At 39.5% G+C, this 18727-nt stretch overlaps 1 protein-coding gene across 22 annotated transcripts in view; it reads right to left on the reverse strand.

The window, feature by feature from the left end:
- Positions 1-531: 531 nt before the first annotated feature.
- The window catches only part of stxbp5l (syntaxin binding protein 5L), a 156696-nt gene continuing 138500 nt past the window's right edge, over positions 532-18727 (reverse strand). For 10 of the 22 annotated variants that reach the window (XM_051959330.1, XM_051959326.1, XM_051959328.1 and 7 more), the window contains 7 exons: positions 11595-11699; positions 9998-10237; positions 6411-6774; positions 5433-5598; positions 4273-4384; positions 3849-4069; positions 532-3391 (listed from right to left, as the gene is read on the reverse strand). In XM_051959330.1, the coding sequence (XP_051815290.1) occupies positions 3350-3391; positions 3849-4069; positions 4273-4384; positions 5433-5598; positions 6411-6774; positions 9998-10237; positions 11595-11699 (1250 nt within the window). In that variant the 3' untranslated portion in view covers positions 532-3349. The remainder of the gene's footprint in view (positions 3392-3848; positions 4070-4272; positions 4385-5432; positions 5599-6410; positions 6775-9997; positions 10238-11594; positions 11700-18727) is intronic. The other 12 variants (XM_051959332.1, XM_051959339.1, XM_051959344.1 and 9 more) reach the window with 2 other exon arrangements.

Below are 18727 nucleotides of genomic sequence, written 5' to 3' on the forward strand. Positions count from 1 at the left end.
AGAAATACAAGGCATTTTTCCTTTTCATGATCAAAAAGGGATATACGAAATTTGAAAAATGCTTTGATTTTCATTTTATATTTAGAATAAAAAAAAGTAAAATCAAGAAGAGACAGAAACGAGAAAAGGTCCGTTTTTTTTCATTTTCTGAGACCGGAAGTGGTCATCAGCATGTGTAGAGCCCATAGATATTAAAATACTCATGCAGTGCTTTAGCAAAAATTCTTGACAATGGAAAACGGTGGAACTCTAGGCACAGTTTTGGGAAGAGTTACAGAATGAAAAATAATAAATGATGTGTATATGTACCCCAAAGAGGTTAAAGTGACGGTTACTATAATTCTAATAAAATCATGCTGTGTCATGGCTCATTGATGAGAGAGAATAATGGTCATGTATGTGAAGCCCTATATATGAGGAATCCCACATGAACAAAAAATCGCTTTGCATTCAGTAGGAAACATGTCATCCATTCAACAAAAATGGCAAAAGTTGATTCTGGTTAGGGACCAGTGAAGCAGAGCTCTCAGCTGTGTACATCAATCAATGTTTATTTCAGTTTGCTTTTGCATCAACATATTTTCAGATCTTTTTTTGTCAAGTAATTTCTATTACACTAGTATAATATCAAGAAGAACAAAAAGTGGTAGAATCCATTTAAATAAGACAAACTTTGCTGCCATCATTGAGAAAACCAAATAAATGCCTTTTCAGCATACTACAGCATGAAGAACTACATAGTTCCAGTGATTTAGACAGAGCCAGAATACCAGATACAGTACCAGCAGTAACAGGTACAACATATACAGAGAAAATATCCCAAGAATATCTTTTATCATTTTTTGTTTCACCGTTCACCCAATTTGAACTGTACAATTAATATAAAAACTGAAAACATACAAACCGAAAACATACTAACAAAACACCCTGTCAGCAGAAGTCAGATTTTTTTAAATTTTATTTTGGTTTTGTTTTTTTGTTTTCTTTTTTGTGTGTTTTCTCTGCCATTGAAAGAACTGCACTGAACACAAATCTCATTGACGGTACAGAGATAGGAGAGAAATGTATCATTATTACTGTTTTGACATGTTTAAGACACCCTATTGAATCAAATCATGTGCAATTCCTGAATTCCGTGGGGCTCGGCTTTAGGATTTCAGGTGAACTGAGTTTTATTATAAATGGGTTTGAAGGCCGTCCAAGCCTAAGGAATGTCTCAGCAGCCTGACAGAAAGCAGGCAGAAATGACTAGCAATGCAGACTCACTTGTGTCTGTAATTCTTTTAAGCTTCGAGTGTGTCGCTGTGCCTATTTATGCGGGAGCAATGTCAACATGATCAAGGCGTAGTACTTCATGTGTGTTGATGCTCAGGTGCGTAAAGGCCTAATCTGTGAGAGATGGATTTCGATAAGCCTCCATTTGATTTTCAGATCAGTTCAAAATACAGACAAATACACAAGTACAAAACATCCTCCTCACTTAATGCTGTTTGTCCGTGTTGCATGGCTACCCACTGACATACAACACAATCACAATATGATACACAACCATGTATCATGAAACATTTGCTGATTTTAAAATACAAGAGCCTTCAGTTAAGAGGCCATTACCATCAAATATAGGACTGCGACACAAGGATATCATAGTCATCAAGAACAATATTGAAAAAAAAACATATTTGCCTTCAGTTGAAATTGCCGCAAATGTTTTACACATGTACATAGTTTCTTCACTGACTCAACATCTGAACATCACTAAGAAAAAAATACTGTTACTTCTCCTGAACCATTAAACAACTCACAAGGGAGTCGGTAGTGATTAAACAGATGTGATTCCAACTCCTCTTCATTCTCCCGTCACACAGACAGTGAGTCATTATGGGTATCGTCTGCCATTATGAAAAGAGGACTGCTCGGGTTTAACGCTGAAAATGCACAAACCACAAGACTGAGGTGGAGAGAGATGGGAGGGTGTCATTCATTTTTGATTGCTTTGGCAGAGAAAGAGTCCGATTTAACATTTGTGGCACTCTTTCTCTCTCTCACTCACACACACACGACCTAATGGCTCACTAAACTCGTACGTCTGACAAAGGCAGCTAAAGACTCAAATGGTGATCCAGTGACAATCAAGTAAAGTAAATAAAAACACCCTCATATTTTGCTTTTCATAAAGAAAACAGACTTGTTTAGCTTTGATATATGCCCTCTACGACCACCTCCAAGTGTCATGCCTCACCTGTTGTGATTAACAGGGAAACTGTGATGACTACCACTTATTAGCTCTTTATTAGTTAGTTTGCAGTGAGTGGACTCATCCATTTTGTTTTCTATGGCACGTGAATAGTATACAAGTTTATATTATAGATATAAACACACTGTTCAGAATATGCCTGTATCTCTCAGCATTGGCTTACATCTAACACCAATCTCTCCAATCTCTGTTTTCATACAACTGCAGTTGAGGAGGTGAGATATCCCTCATCATCATTTAATGCTTTTGTAAGTAGCAGCAGCCGAAAAGTGAAAATAGATCAGTGTGATTAGACTGTGTAGAGTTAAAGTGTTAATACTACTGATTTATATTTGCACTGTGCAGCCCAGAGTAATTGAAGTAAGAACAAAGTTTTAGCATTATTCTAAGTGTGTGAAGAGAAAGTTAACTATGTGCATTTATATTGTATCAAGTAATATTTGCTGAGACTAAGAAAGAAAACGAAGTCAACTAAAAAAGAAAAATAAAAAAGGGAAAGTAACACAAGTTTTGGCTTAATAGCAATGCAGGTATACATTTCCCTTTTTATATATAGTTTTTGTCAATATCTCAAAAAATATAAAGTTTTTCATAGTTTCTGTTGTTGGCTTACATCATAAATAAAACTTTTTTTTTAATTATTTTTGAATCTCCTGTTAAAGTAGCATGCTGCTTTTTAATATGGCAGTTGTATATTTTTAATAGTCATCCATTGTTGGTTCATGCATTTCTTGTTGGTTTCTTAACTTTTGAGTATCTACACAGTAAGGTCCAGAAAATCCAACCACACAAGCTCACACTCAGACAAACAGCCACTCACACACACACACACGCAAACATGTCGGATTTTTCCAGTTCCATCTTCAGACTTTCAAATGCCGCCATTCTCCCTCTGTCCTCATCATTGCCTGTCTAGACGAGGCACTCGCCCGTCCTCGTCATTCAGCAATGTGACAGTGCTGTATAGTCAGAAGCCATAAAGACAAAGTCACTCTTGTGTCGCTCTGTTAATTGCTTTCATTTTTTAAGTGAAAGTCCCGTTGCGGCATAAAGTTCCCAGCAGTCCAAGGGCAGCCTCAGCCCTCCGTCCTGCTATTAGAACTGGTACCACTTCTTGTCCTTGCACTTCAGCATCAGCTGTAGAAAGACAAAAATCACATTCTGTTGTTGATGAGGAACAAAAGGTTATCACACCTTCATCGCCTGCTGGAGCAGATTTCTTTGAAATCACACAGCTTTTTTAACTGTTGTATGCACCATTTTGAAACCTCAGTGTGGTAGGGTAAGAGTAAATAAGTTACATTTAATTGCTAGTAATATTGTGCACTGCCATGAAAATGATGTAAGGCGAATTTTCTGAGAACAGTGAAGCTTCTCTTTCTTTTAAGGGGAATTTAACGCATATTTCAGCTTTAATGGTGGTAAAACAAATTCATATTCCTTAACACTGTGAAAACTAACATGAAAAGACAATCAAACAATTATTTTATCAAGTTTTAGTAAAAACATTTTCAATGAATATCTTAACTTTTAAAAGTATCCATTTGCACATTTTTAAACAGCTTTGAGCATAAATTTGTGGCCTTGATTTCACCTCATGAGCGTGTTTGGAGAAGGTCTCTGCACTGGTCATCATCAGGGCGGTTCGTTCCTCCAGCTCCCCCAGCCGCTGGCCTCTCTCATCCAGAGCGATACGAGCCCGTGCCAGCTCGCCCACCGCTCCGCTCGCTGCAACCTTCATGCCCTCCACCCCTCCCTGCCCAGGGATGTGCTGCGCCAGACTCCGAGAAGCCTTACCAGCTGCTGCCTCACCAACTGTCGACAACATCAGGTGAAAAAAGAAGCAGAGAAAATGACAGCGTTTTAGAGATTAGGCTCGTAAATGGGATAATGGCTGTGGCATTTTTACTGCAACTGTAAGGTTAACCTTTGAAGGCTCTAATCATTTATATCTTGTTGTTTATTATTAACAAAACAAAACAAACAAAAAAAACAAAAAAAAATTTAAGAAAACGCACAAAGCTCTTCTCTGTCGAAGGTGTGGGCATTTCCTCCAAAGAAGCCCTTCAAAAATCCTCTGTTCTGGGCTTCCGGTGTTTCTATAGGTGTAAACAGCTCTCCCAGCATTTCCTGCAATGAATGAAAGCAACAAAATCTTGGCCATTGCACAAGAGATATAATGCCATAATTGAGTGCTCACACAGCAGTAAACACTGAAGAGAGTCAGAGGCAGAGCATCACACTTATCTTTGCTGTCAGTTACTTTTATGACCTTTACGAAAACTGCATTACTACCAAAACAAACGTTTGATAAAGTTATTTTTTGACCATTTCTTCCTGCATTATGTATAGGACAGTGGAGAGAGAGACAGGAAACGTGGGTAGAAGAGTAGGGGAATGACATGCAGTAAATGGCCATGGGCTGGATTCGAATCCATGACTGCTGCCTCGGGGAATATAGCCTGTTTATGGGTCAACCATAACCGTTTGACAAAGCTGGTCTGACTGAAATTTTACTACATACACAGACTACTTTCCCCCATAACTGGGGTGAACCAGAACCAACAAACAAAAACCAGTGTTGCCTGTAGATGGCACTATGGCAGCATCACATTAGTGGCTCCACAGACATGACTATCAGTAGTGTGCTGATGGGACGTAGGAATAAGCATCTATGGATGTGAATATGACCGTGCGTGTATGCGCACACAAACACACTGTAATACCATATCCATATTGAACCCAGCAGGGTTCATACCACATATGATAAGTGTGAAATTTCACTTCAATGGCTTCTGTCAGCTCTGAGTGTCAACAAGGGTGGGCATAATGGCCCATGCTTATTTACCGCACCAATACTTTTCTGACCTCAGAACCAAAATGCGAGATAATCCAAATTGTCAGTCAAGCAAATGTTTTTGGTCACACACACAGATGCAAAATTGGAAAGATCTTTATTTTTACATCAACACATGCATGAAAGTCATTCATAAAACCATCCATCCATCATCTATACACCACTTAAACCTCATTAGGGTCGTAGCTGGGGCCTATCCCATCTGACTCAGGGTGAAGGCAGGGGATTCATAAAACCAAATAAGTGTAAAATAGATGCTGCGTGTCACAGATAGACTGATGCATAGATAGACAGGATGCACACACAAACTGCAGCGCTGACCTGCAGGTTGTCACACATCTCCTGGCTGTATGTGATTCTCTGGATCTCTGTGGGGGAGCTGAGATATAGTGCCTGCCCCCCGTTGGTGAAGCAGAAGGTTCTTGCAATGCGCATGTCTGTCAGAGGCAGGTAATTAACATCCATCAGTGGCCTTAAGCTGGGCAAACTGTGGGCAGAAGGAGGAGAGTGAAAGACAAATCAGACATGTTTTTATGAGGTCACCTATACCCTGCATGTTAACCACACCACATGTCAGAGTCACGTTTTGCCAAACAATTATATATATTTATTTTCCATCCAATTTTTTGTTAAAAAAAACATAAAATAAATAAAAAAGCAACAACAGTTAATTAGTTAACGTTTGATGGATGGAAAGCTTCCTTCGGTCTTACAGTGAATCTCTTACAGCTATAAATAAAACGCCCGTCTGATCACATGACATCAAACTGTATTCTTAGAGGTATAAATAAAACCAGACAACTGGTGCCACCAATTAGCTTCCAGCCAAGTACAATGGAGTTTTCTCTACATGCAGTCATGTGTCACTGGCACTGAAAGCATTCTCATCTGTACCCCGAGGTGTATTTTGGAAGAAAAAAAAAACAAGAAAAAAAAAGCTGAATTTTAGTCATTGCATGGTAAAATTAAATAATTATAGTCTGTCATGTTCTTACTGATGTTTATCTGTGACGTGGACATAGTTTACTTGATGCATCAGAGAAAGCACTCTACATGCAAAAGGTCAGTGCACCCTTAACCAAGTCTACTTAATTACTTAATTGTGAATCAATTATTTTTGAATTATTTGTGTAGTTCTTGTGTAGGCCAAAACCTGCAGACAAAAACACCCACTAGCACAGAAAGACAAGTTGAAGTATATCGTGAAAACTTCAGCTCAAAACACTAGTTTCAACACAAGCACCTACTAAGTCAATCAAATGTAAGACACACATGCAGAACTCTGATGAGTGGTCATACCTGAGCGTCATGACGTGCCCGTTAGCACAGAAGCAGGCGAGGCACACACTGTTACACACAGACACCACATCGGCTCGCAGTACAAAGGATGACTCTGTGATGTTGTGGACAAAGAGGCAAGACTGCGAGGGCATTAAGAAAACCTTGGCCTGCCTCTCAGAGCAAACCACTGCCAAATGCCCGTCTCCGCAGGCGTCTTGGGAAGATGATGGTGAGAAGTGGACCAACTTGCGCCTTCGCGGTCGGTCAGGGTCCTCGGGGGCGTTGAGGTCTCGCCAAACCTCGTAGGGACTCTGAATGAGAGCTCCCACGAGGTCCAGGAAGGCAAAGCGCAACACAGAGCCCTTCAGCATGAGGACCGCTCCTAGGAGTGTTTGGGTAGAGTCAAGAGGAAAGACTAAACTTTTGAAATCAACAGCATCACTATGAGAGGCCAAGAAGGTGCTGGATCCAAAATATCTGCTCACTTATCTCCATTGAAAATATCAAATGTGTTTTGTCATATAAAGTTAATTGACATGGAGAATGTCAGTATAAATGGGTGATGGTAGATAACCCTCTGAACCCACAAGCAGTTTCGGGCCGTTTTTCACTTGCGTCACATTTTAACTCAAGCTCATTTTTTCACTGTAATATAAAATCGTGCATCGCTATGGAAACAGGAGAGCCATGACTAGAAGTAGAGAGAGCTGAAAAAGTCAACATAACACAGTTAAGGTGAAGTAAATCAGATTTTTAAAAAAAACAAACAAACATTGAATGCTGAATTTTCTTGACTCACTATTTTACAAAAATGTAAAAAATAAAAAAAAATAAAAAAAAGGACTCTGGGAATCAATATGTACAGTATTTTTCCAAGTGCCTATGTCCATCCATCCATTATCTATACACTGCTTAATCCTCATTCGGGTCACAAGGGGGCTGGAGTCTATCCCTGACTTTAGCTAAAGGCAGGAGACAGCCTGGACAGGTCGCCAGTCTATCAAAGGGCAACATATAGAGACAAAAATGCACGTCACATTCACACCTATGGACAATTGTGCAGCTTACAGTGCCTATATGCATTTCCGAAATCCGATAGAAATAGTGACTGCACATTCTATAGATATTTTACTACTCACACAATGGCATGTCACAGATGAGCAGTTCAAGGACTGTCAGTAAATTGAAAGTCCAACTAGTCTTTCTGCTTTTACGGTTTCTGGCTGTGATAAAAGGTGTAATTTTGGCAGTTCTGTAAAAAGTACAAGCCTTTCAAACCCACCAGCGGGTTCAGAGGGTTAAACAATCACAAACATTCACATATTCATATTCTGAGCCTAGTATAACGTGTTATCTTTCGTTAGCTGTAACACATACACCAGAGCACACTGATATTATTTTTTTAAAGACAACATTTGGTCTGTATAAATTTATCCACGAGCTATTGGAAATTCACAGCTGCACTTCAAGAACACACAGGGAGGTTTTAACAATACTTGCATTTCTGTCCTACAATGAAGCTGAATCTATGACTCTCCAGTAATAAGCTTTCTTCTTGTACATTCTGTCTCAGGAGAACCACCGCTGCATCAAAGGGCCTGGATTTTGGGCGTTTTTACTTTGAGCAGGAAACCTTTTTTCTCCACATGGCACGGGGTTTCTGGATTAGTAATGGATGTATGAATAGCTTTGTTGTATTTAGTCAGATGGCAAAAACAATGGGGCTGCAAATCTATCCTTACTCTTGAGTACAGAAGGAAGTATTTTGCAAGTCGCGCACAGCAAATTCTCATCAAAGTTTTCCATGATGACAAATTCCACCTAATTGAAACAAATTAGGTCTCAGAAGCTTTTTAAGTATGAGTAAGACCAAATGTTGTTTGCACAGCTTAACACAGTGCACTTTATTCCTCAGGAAATTACCTGCTCTTATTTTAAAAGCTTTGCTCTGCAACAACATGGCATTTCCCCTGATGTCTAAATAGACCTTTTGTGTCAGTTACAGACATTTGAAGTGGAATACGGATGAAAGATAATTTTACAGAGATGAGTGTCCTGGTTTTCAATGTGAGGGTATTGTATATTTACATATTTATTTTTTACATAGATAACTCACGTCATAGCAACATAAAAAAGAATCACATTATCTCTTGATTAGAAATGTTTAATTATTGCATTTTGAGCATTTTGGTCTAGCATCGTTGTAGTTGTTGGAAACAAACTTTGCTATTCCGAAAATCATTTTTACTTTACAGGTGTTCTCAGTAATAACTCTACAAATATTATGAGGGATGAGACAATGTGTAATAAGAAAGCACTTGTATCGACAAGCCATCCTCAGACCGAATTCATCACACAAACTTGATATTGTGTTTCCATCTTGTTGTGCTGCCACAGTGGTCTAAAGTTTGTTTAAAGTTTGGAACATTAGTCACTCTTATGAGGTTAAAAGCTGAATGAATCGTTGTCAAATGTGAAATAGTTAAAGATGGGAACACACGTAATCTGGACATTTTTTATTATTTTGAGTTAGGCCTGCAGTTTAAAGAGGCTTCATTTAATATTCAGTTCATTCTCATGGAGCCCTGCTGTAGAAGTTTAATGACAAAGTGTTAAACAACAGGGAAATTGAGATCGTTCATTCATTATGTTTTCAGTCAACAAATTCAAAGATTAAAAGTTCACAGGAGGCTTTTTGCCTGTCGCGTGGAGCATAAATATCTATTATCACAGTATCAAATCCACACATTAGCAGAAACATTTAATAAAAGGGACATGGTCTAAAATCTAAATGTGATGCAGATGATTGGGTTTGTTTTGGAAGCGTATTGCTGCCACACTAGAAAGAAAAAAAACCAGATCTGTATCACAGCATAATGTGAGAAGTTTATCGTTAAAATAAGAGATTTTTTTTAACATTAATATGACAAAAACATATACACTATAACAATAAACATCTCTTGTTATACTCTGATAACTTATAAAATACAGAAAAGTCATGTTTGAACAAGGTGTGCAGAAAATGGGAAAACTGAGGAATATGTGTAATCTACATGAGTTAATTCAATTCTACTTTATACTTGGCTTGAGACAAGGGGAGATTCTACACACTACTATGATTGAAATAAGCACTAACTGATGACATATTTAGATTTTATTTCATTATTTTAAATGCCTGTATTCTCAACATTTTAACTTTTTTACACCTTTGACATCTTTTGTCTTGATTTTGTCATTACAAAGCTAAGTAACTTATGCTCTTTTATGTATTAATTAAGTTGATTTAGGGTGTCGAAAAGCTTTTGATTTTATTTTTAGAGTTGTGACAATCATCAAAATCCACCAAATATTGCTGAGATCAGAGAACCCTGTAAAAATATTGCCATGGCAGAGTAACAAGCAGGCACTAAAGAGATCGTAAATACGGCAGCTTAAAATAAAACACTACTTTAGATGGTAAAACCAAATCTGAGCACATGAGAAATGTTGGTAATAATCACTGTTGGTGCAGGAAAACTGTGCAAACAACTCTGATTAAAGTGACAAAAAAACTTTCTAAGGTTTATGACATTTTTGTGACAAAACCCAGTCTCACTGGTACTTACCGCTAGGACCAATGGTGACCGGCTCCTCCATCCTCTCCTCCTGGTCGGTGGGAATTGACATTGGGATGAGCAGGACCACACCTAAGCTAGTGCCCACCCACAGACATGGGGTGGGCAGGGCGTCACTCTTGCGCCCATAGGACTCTCCAAACTGCAGTGTGGTGACGGCCTCTTTGGTGTCCCGGTCAATGCTGGACACACTGGAACTGCGCGAGCGGCTGAAGGAGTTTTCACGACTCTCTATAGCCGCCAAACACAGAGGCACGGCACAGGCCCAAACAATGCAAGAGGAGAGAGACGGGAAGCAATGACAAAAGAAAGAGAGAACGAGAAAGTGTTGAAGGGTAGGAAAGTATGGCAACAGTAAAAGAGTGGTAAGAGAACAGCAACATGGCGAGAAAGAGTAGAGGTATGAGAGGACACGCAGTTAAAAAGAAAAAAAGAGCATAAAGTAAGGAGAAAGTGATAATGTGCGCAGAACACAAATATTTTTGGAAAAGTCAAAAATAGTCATTTTTTTCCAGATTGTGCATCATATAAAACATTGGGACAAAAATGCCACTGAACAGATGTGATACACTTGGAAGGAAAGTGATCAATCATTACAAAGAGACAGCTGGACAGAAACAGTGTCACACCACATCCTGAACACACACACACACAATTATGTCTTAGTTTACAGAGATTGTACTGGTTTTACTTACAAGATTCTACTTAGTTGCCAGGTGGCAAACTCTCACAATGATGCACACACACACACACGCACACGCACACGCACACAGAAACACACATATACACGCCCACATACACACTAGCAGTTGCACCCCATTCAAAACCCTCTTGACTCCATTTGAGTGCTACACATTCAGGTCCTCCATTGTGTACTTAAAGCCTCCATCATGAAAGTATTTCTGTATTGCTGCATTTCTGAATTATTCAGAGCCAGGAAGTGTGCAGTCCTGCATTTCCAGCCTAATGTTACACAAAGTGTAGACTTTATGTAACAGCAACTGCAGATGGCTGCAAAGCCCGGTGTACACACATCAAGCTAAGACGAATTAAATCTTAACCAATGCTCAATGGATGCATTTTTGAACAGCACTTGAAAGTATTTAGAGAACAAAAACTACCAAGCAATCCTGTTTTATCAATTCATCTGTGTGTTTAACCAGTTCTGAAACAAAAAAAACAACCTAAAAGCCTAATGATAGGATGGCAGCTGCAAACTCGCTTCTGTTAATTTGCTTATTTGTATGTCACATTGTTTAATTTTTAATTGTCAAGCAAAAAAACCTACACAGGCTAAAAAAAAAAAAAAGAGAGAGATACATCCAATATTTATGAGCACTTGCTGACCATACAATGTGCTATATGTCAAAAAGTATGTTGCCTGCAAAACGTTCACTATACACTGCTACAAAGATAGCATCGCCCCACTTCTATATACATTCGAGGACAGGAGCAGGCACTTTTCGGTGTGTTTCAGAGACAGGGCCACAGGACGGACTGACATTCTGACTGACTGACGGACGGACGGACGAACGTAAAGTAGTCAGGAGGACAGCAGTTGATATGTTCGTGGCCGAAGCCCCCTTACCTCTCTCACTCCAGCAGTAGGAGGCGGTGGTGTGGTGCTCGTCGTGGGAGTACATAGTGACTCCGTGTAACTGCTGAAGCATTGCCCTCCTGGATGCATGCCCTACTTATCCCCCACAACATGAACCCCACAGAACAAATCCACACCCCGCCAAGACCCCAAAGAAACACATGCACACACATACACACAAGTGTAGGCATACCGAGCCAAGGAACAGACGAGACGGACAGATGAACAGCAGCACCAGAGAATGACAGAAAGGGAAAGAGAGAAAGATGCAACTGAGCGTGGAGAGATTGCTTCAAATATATACAAAGACAGAGAGAGTGCGACTGAAAAGGAGGCCACTCGGCTACGTTTCTGGTGGCCACACAACCTTTACTCGCATATCCATCTCCTCTATGAACCCCTTTCCAGCACCATCTGCTAAAATAAACGTTGTTGGCAAGAGAAGCGGGTTTTCTACGCTTCAAATGTGATGAGCAACTCTGATATGGCATTCCTACATGCAGTCCAGTGTGGTCGATAGAGAGCTACTGTACAGCACTGTTGCACGACAACCTGAAATTCTGATACTGCTTTCTTTGACACTGCAACAAGTGCAAAAACTTGTGGAGTGGATCCCAGTTTGCAAACTGGTTATAAAACAGGCACAAGGAGTCAATTCAGTACAAAGCTGACTCCGAACAGAAGGTGCTACGAAGCCGAGGATGTCAAGAATTATATCCTCGGCTTGGTGGTGGTTGTTATTTTCTTGTTTTCCACAGTATCGGAGCTGTTTCAATATATTTTTTTGTTGTTAGGCAAAAGTCTGATATCCCGACAACAATGCTGTGCAATGCTGCTAGCAACCACAAAGACAAAATAGCCCTCTGCTGTGAGTCTGGGAAGCAGCAGCTCGATTTTGCCGTGTGTCGCTGGGGTGTGTTTACGCTGTGTGACAGAGCCTGTGGGGTGCTGGCTAATGAAAGTCAGGCACAGTGGTACTCTGACAGGACACAGGGATTACTGGGAGGCCCTTACAGGGAGCTTGAGGCAGGTGAGGCAGTGCCAGGGAGATGATAAGGCAAGGCAGACAATCTGAAGTCGCGACACAGACAAAGTGCAAGACTTATACAGTAGTACGTGCACATACACTCACACACAAAGACAGAAACTTAGAGACTATGTTCAACTCCTATTTTCATATCTATGCAATGCCAAAGACTGAACAAAATTATTATTATTTTTCACTTTGATACAAATGACCACATATAAATAGCTGCACCCGATTGATTCGATTGTTTATTAAATTGGCAACTGAGAAATCTTTGACCTCAAAATGAGTAAGTTAATAATTGTAACAGTTCTACTGCTCAGCTTTATGTTCTCAGAAAAATATAGTTTCACATTATTTCTTATACTTGTGAAATTTGTGCATTGTATTGGACACTATTGTGCTGTATGAGGGTTTTTCCAGGGTTACACTCAGGGAAACGACACCTCCTCGCTACCAGGCGTAAACTAACCGTGACGTCACCCGTTGAAACGAGAAAACGAAGCCCGGATTTTGCTACTTCCTGGTCGCCGTTTTGGATTTTTTGGAGCCAGTGACGTAAAAAGCGTCATCAAACAGACTGGACCGGAGAGCAACTAGGGGCAGGATTGGCTGAGAACTCTCTTATCCCGCCCACGTTTTGCCGCAGAGGCTTCTGTTGCTGTCTATCAAGTATAGCCACGCCCCCTGGCTCCACCAACTTTAACGATTTATTTAAAATTCAGTATTGATTTATTTTAAGATCGGCCACCTGATCTCTCATTTTGACCATGAAAACTAACAGGAAAAAATCCTGAGCTGTAGAACATCAGTCTATCAAATTTTATTTTTTCCAAAAATGAATTGGGGTCTATAGAGAAAAAGCTTTTTGGAGCCAGCCCTAGCGGACGGTGTGATATTGCAAGTTTTTGACACTTCCGTGTTGGCTTCAATTCTGGAGCCAGATGCTACATCCATTATATATACAGTCTATGCTCGCTACACATTAACAAATAAATCAACCGAAAACACTCTCACTCTTGGATTTCCCTCTTCTTAAACAACCACTGACAACTGTCTCACCGTGTCCACAGATTATTTCAACAGCACCATAGAATTGTGTCATTAATATTTAATAGGCGTGCTGCCAAACCGAGATGGGAGGTATGGAAATGCTTACTGTACATTGAGCCTGGCTTCCCCTGCCATTTCCCTCCTCTGTCTTCTTGCCTGGCATGTAGGCCTCATTAACATCGGCCTCATTTCTCGCACTGCTTGTTGACCTTTAATTATTCCAGTGATCCTGCTGGCTCTTCACTGTGGTAGCCCAGTGCAACTGATAAACAACAGTGCCAAAGGTAGGTAACAGATAGCGAATATGCTAAGGTCTGCAGACGAAAGTGACTGTTCCTGCATGATAAACACGCATTAATGCTGCTACAGCTATTCTAGATTTACACTCTTATTTTCTCCCTACCACATGCTCTTAGTAAGTTATGCAACTAGAATACATCTAGCCAAAATAAAAAACTGTAGTGCTCACACACAAAACAACACAATTAACACTAATGGTTCTGTACTTTGTGCACCATCCTGTCAGCATGTTTTGATGGATTCAAATTTGCAAAAGGGTCTCAGTCACTTTAATCTTCACTCAAGTTATTGCTCTGTCAAAGTCCAAAATCACCAAACAATATCTTTAATATTGTTCTAAAGCCATTGCAGTTTTCAAGTGGTGGGTACATTATTCATTGCGGCACACAGTACGAAAGAGTTGGAAGCATGAAGTGCGCACAGCAAACTTCACGGCAAGCTGCCTATTAGATTATGTAATATCTCGTGCACCAAGCTGACATTTTGACATTTCAGAGGGTGGCACAAGAGGAAAGCTGGTAGTGTATCCAGACTGGGAACGATTTATTCAGCGACAGTGTTGAATCTGGCTAGCCAACGATGCCTTTGAAACACAGGAGCATCAAATTACATATTTAATGGAGTCAAATGAAATACCGTGGATTTAATGCAATATGATGTGTAAAGACTGAAAAACAACAATGACGAAAGTGAACTAAGGCTATCTTCCTTTAAACTACCTCACAACATTTTGTGGCATAGACGCAATTGCTGCAAAAGACTCTCTTGTCATGCCATGTCAAATTTTGGATGCTGTGACGCTCACTGAAGGCTGATTACAGCCAGAGCCCTACTCCTGATGATATTTCAGGACTAAGAGAGCAGGAGGACACTGTTTACCACTGTGGCACACAGAGGCGAGGTGGTTATCCCTTGGATGTACTACAGAATGGGCTGGCTAAGCGAGACTGTCCCTGAGACAGACGGTGAAGTGCTTCTTGCCAGAGGGGAGATGCAGAGTTCTTGTATTTGACTCCGCTAGCTTTCAACAAACAGTACTCAGGGAGGCAAAGAAATCACCCTGGAAATGTATTCATTTATTGATTTAGTTTTTGGCGTTGAATTTCCTGCAATTGGTTTTTGAACTCTTTGCCTTTATTTTAATGTAAAACTTAAATTAATAAAAGATGGAAAGTGTGTTCCAGCCAAGATTAATAATCATCTCACATCTCCCAATTGGAAGGGAAAATGAGGTAACATGGCCTTGCTAATCATGCCCAAACACACACTACGACCAAGTTTCATAGTAAGTTACTCAAAAATGTCTGTCAGACAGTTTCTTATGAATATTTTCAGAAGCCAGAGATGCATGAAATCAACTGTGGAAAAGATTTCCACCATCGTCTGCACTGGTCTGGATGATAATGCACCTGTAGCCCAGGCAGTGACTTTAATAAAACATTCAGCTTATGCTAATGAAAAACTGCTTCCCTCTTGGTTCCAGGTCACTGTTGTATAATGAGGTGGTTGAAGATGGCAGCTTGAATCTAATTGCAGAATTGATGTAAAGGGGTCAACTGTGACTCAACAAACAGCACCGCACCACACTTCATGTGCTTCTTTTTCCAGAGTTTATAGTTGGCACCAGAGTTCATGTTCAAACTCTAAGATTTGTGCAACACTAACTAATAGACACTGAAGGGAATGCAACTTGGAGCATGATCTTACTCGTAGCTACCAGGATGTGCTGTTACTTTTTGTGTGATGTTCGTGCAGGGAGGTTACACTAACTGTGACATTTTGGTAACTGTCACAGTGTTGAGTCTCCTATGGAGAGATTAGAATGTCGTGACCTGACTAATACTTCCAGTTAATCTGAAAGAGCCCTGACTAAAAGCAAATGCAGACCATTAGTGCTTGACCTGGCCAGCCAGCGTTTTCAAGAAGCGTGCTCTCCTTTGGGGCAATAGTTTACATAATGCATCAGCATTATATGAAACAATGCAGTTGTCGATGATCATAAGGACCTTAATTGATGTAAATGTAAATCTGCTCCCACATGGCAGCCTGTGCAAAATCTGCTCTGCACTTTAAATTAGATCACTGACAACTTCTCCGCCTCCAGGGCAAATCATCATTTAGTCAGTTTTTTTATGGATCACCCACTTAAATGTTACCCATAAACCTGAAGTCGTGTTTGACCAATGTTTTCCATCTCCACTTTTCTTTGTTACCCCTTCAGAATGTCACCTAGCCATATGAGTCACTATAAAGACTGAAAAGGCAGCAAAGTTCAGCTCACAAACACGCTCTGTGATATTTAACTGTGGCTTTATTCACCTAACAAAAACATGTAGCTTTGCGTGTAGGCGAGATAAATAAAATGTTCAACTGAACAGGGAAAATGTCAGGAGTCCTGTTAAGATGAAAAACTTGCATCTCAATTTTGTCTGAGGAGGAGATTGTTGTTATTCAAAGACAGCAGACGTCCTGCATTGAAGTCTGTCGCCTGGCAGTGACAGACTAAGTGCGAGGATTCATGCATATTGTGTAATTAGGTGTTGTTGTACAATCTTAGCATTTGTCTGGTGCCGTTTTCTGAGGTCAGTATCTCAAAATTGCCCCGCTGGGAGGGTCATTTTTACTCTTCACTTGACAGCATATTCATTTATCTGCTTTTATGCTTTTGTTTTGGCTGTCACTTGTCATATAAGAGCAGAACGAAAAAACACACCAAACAACAAGACTGAAACATTTCTAATTTTGCCTTTACAATAATAATGAAATCTTGGGGGATAAACCAATGTATAAATGTGGAAAATACGAGAGCTGTTTTATAAAAGTCCTTTGAAGTTTGTCTAGATTCAGAATAAGAGTTGATATTATGGAGATATCCATGGAAGCACCAAAAGACACAAATACACACGCACAAACACACTCCCTTTCTATCACACACAAAAGCTCATATACACACACACATTTCCACACTGATCATGGTGATATGAAGCCTCTGTTGGGTCAGTCTGTTTTTAGATGGCATAAGTCAGAGTCACAGTGTGAATAAAAGGGAGTTCAAATGGAAGAAAAATAAACATCAAACTTGCCAATGAGAATGTCAAAATGCCAGAGGTGCAAGTCATGCGATTGCCTCATATTATTCCCCTGGTTTATCTGTATGCATACTGAAAAGGGCTATTTGAGATGGCAATAAAGATGTAGAGATTATTTCAGTGTGGAGATATTACATGGACTTATAAACATAAAAATCACATAAAGACATAAGTTTTGTGGATTATGACAAAGCGGGAGGTGTGGCCACACTACCTAAACCTCATGTCGGTTCTACTGCCTAATTTTCTAAAAGCAATATATCCAGAATCTTTTTCAAGAAAATAAAGAACAGAAAAAAGACATTTAACTTCACGTCACCGTCCTATGACTTAATGTGAGAGATATTGTCAGATTTGTTACAATCCTTCAGTGCTGCTACAACGTATATACAAATAAAATAAATGTTTTGGTGCAGAGGAGAAAAAACAAGAACCAACAGTACTGGAGAAGTAAAGAAATAATTGATTAAATCACTTGATATTTTGCCAACCTTCAGGCCTGGGACATGGTTGACACAAGCAACAGTGTTAAGGGACACAATGCAAGGGCTCTTTCTTGCATTCAAATGAAGCAGAACCTGTAGTCCAAATGTAGTAAGGTGATGCTAATGCAAGCTGCAGAAATAGTAGTTTAAAATCGTGTTCAAATATAAACACTGCAATTGCTACTAGTGTAAATATAAAGCAGCAGTCATGGTACTTATATGGTAACCTAATGTCAACACTTGATGGCTGATCCCAAGTTACTGGAGTGTGTAGCTGCAATTTTTAAATATGTATTTAGGATACAAATGAATGTCTATATTTTGAGAGGATGTTCTAAAAACTGTACAATCGCCTCTTCTATTTGCTGTTGCACTTGTTACTATTGTACTAGGCTCACTGTAACAATAATGACGGTGGCTGACATACCGTAGTGCTTTACATTCTTAGTCATTTTTGCAAGCTAGTTAAGCTAGTAACAACACCAGGGGTTAAACTGGAATTTGTGAACACTCCATTATATTGACTTTTAGGCAGAATGTTACATTATTACTATTATTATTTGCATATACTTTCTGGTTTAGGAAACATTGATATTTCTGCCATGCATAAAAACTTTTTTTTGGTATTGAATTGCAATAAAAATATCTACAGCAACTGATAGGCTGAGCATAATACATGGTGTTTTCATTATATGACTGAATATTTGTTGGTCTATTTGATATTTACGCAATTAAATAGATCAGTTCATACTTGCAGTACTCCAAATATTACTATATCTAAGCAGTAAAAGTAGAATCTCTGTAGCAATGCACTTCATACATAATAAAAAAGTTTGTCCAGAGGAAACTATATTTACTGAAAATAAAAACATATCGGCATCTCATCCCACTCCTGAGCTTGACTCACTAATTTTGTAATCAATAATTAAATTGTTGTTAGTTGTTGTAGAAACTGAGTGCATGCTTATAGAAAAGCGGTTAAGTTAATAAGACTAGCTACAACCAGATGACCTGTCAGAAGAGGAAATAATTGATGCTTTCAACTGCTGTGCCATGAGTGTAAATTGCACACGGTTCCTCTTTCAGTTTGGATATTGTATCGATCCTCTAGCTGTTTAATAAAGTCAAACAAAGCAACAGTCTATATTTGTTTATTCAGTGCAAATTTCA

Source organism: Acanthochromis polyacanthus, chromosome 14 (genome assembly GCF_021347895.1).
Source record: "Acanthochromis polyacanthus isolate Apoly-LR-REF ecotype Palm Island chromosome 14, KAUST_Apoly_ChrSc, whole genome shotgun sequence".
In the NCBI taxonomy this organism is placed as follows: Eukaryota; Metazoa; Chordata; class Actinopteri; family Pomacentridae; genus Acanthochromis; species Acanthochromis polyacanthus.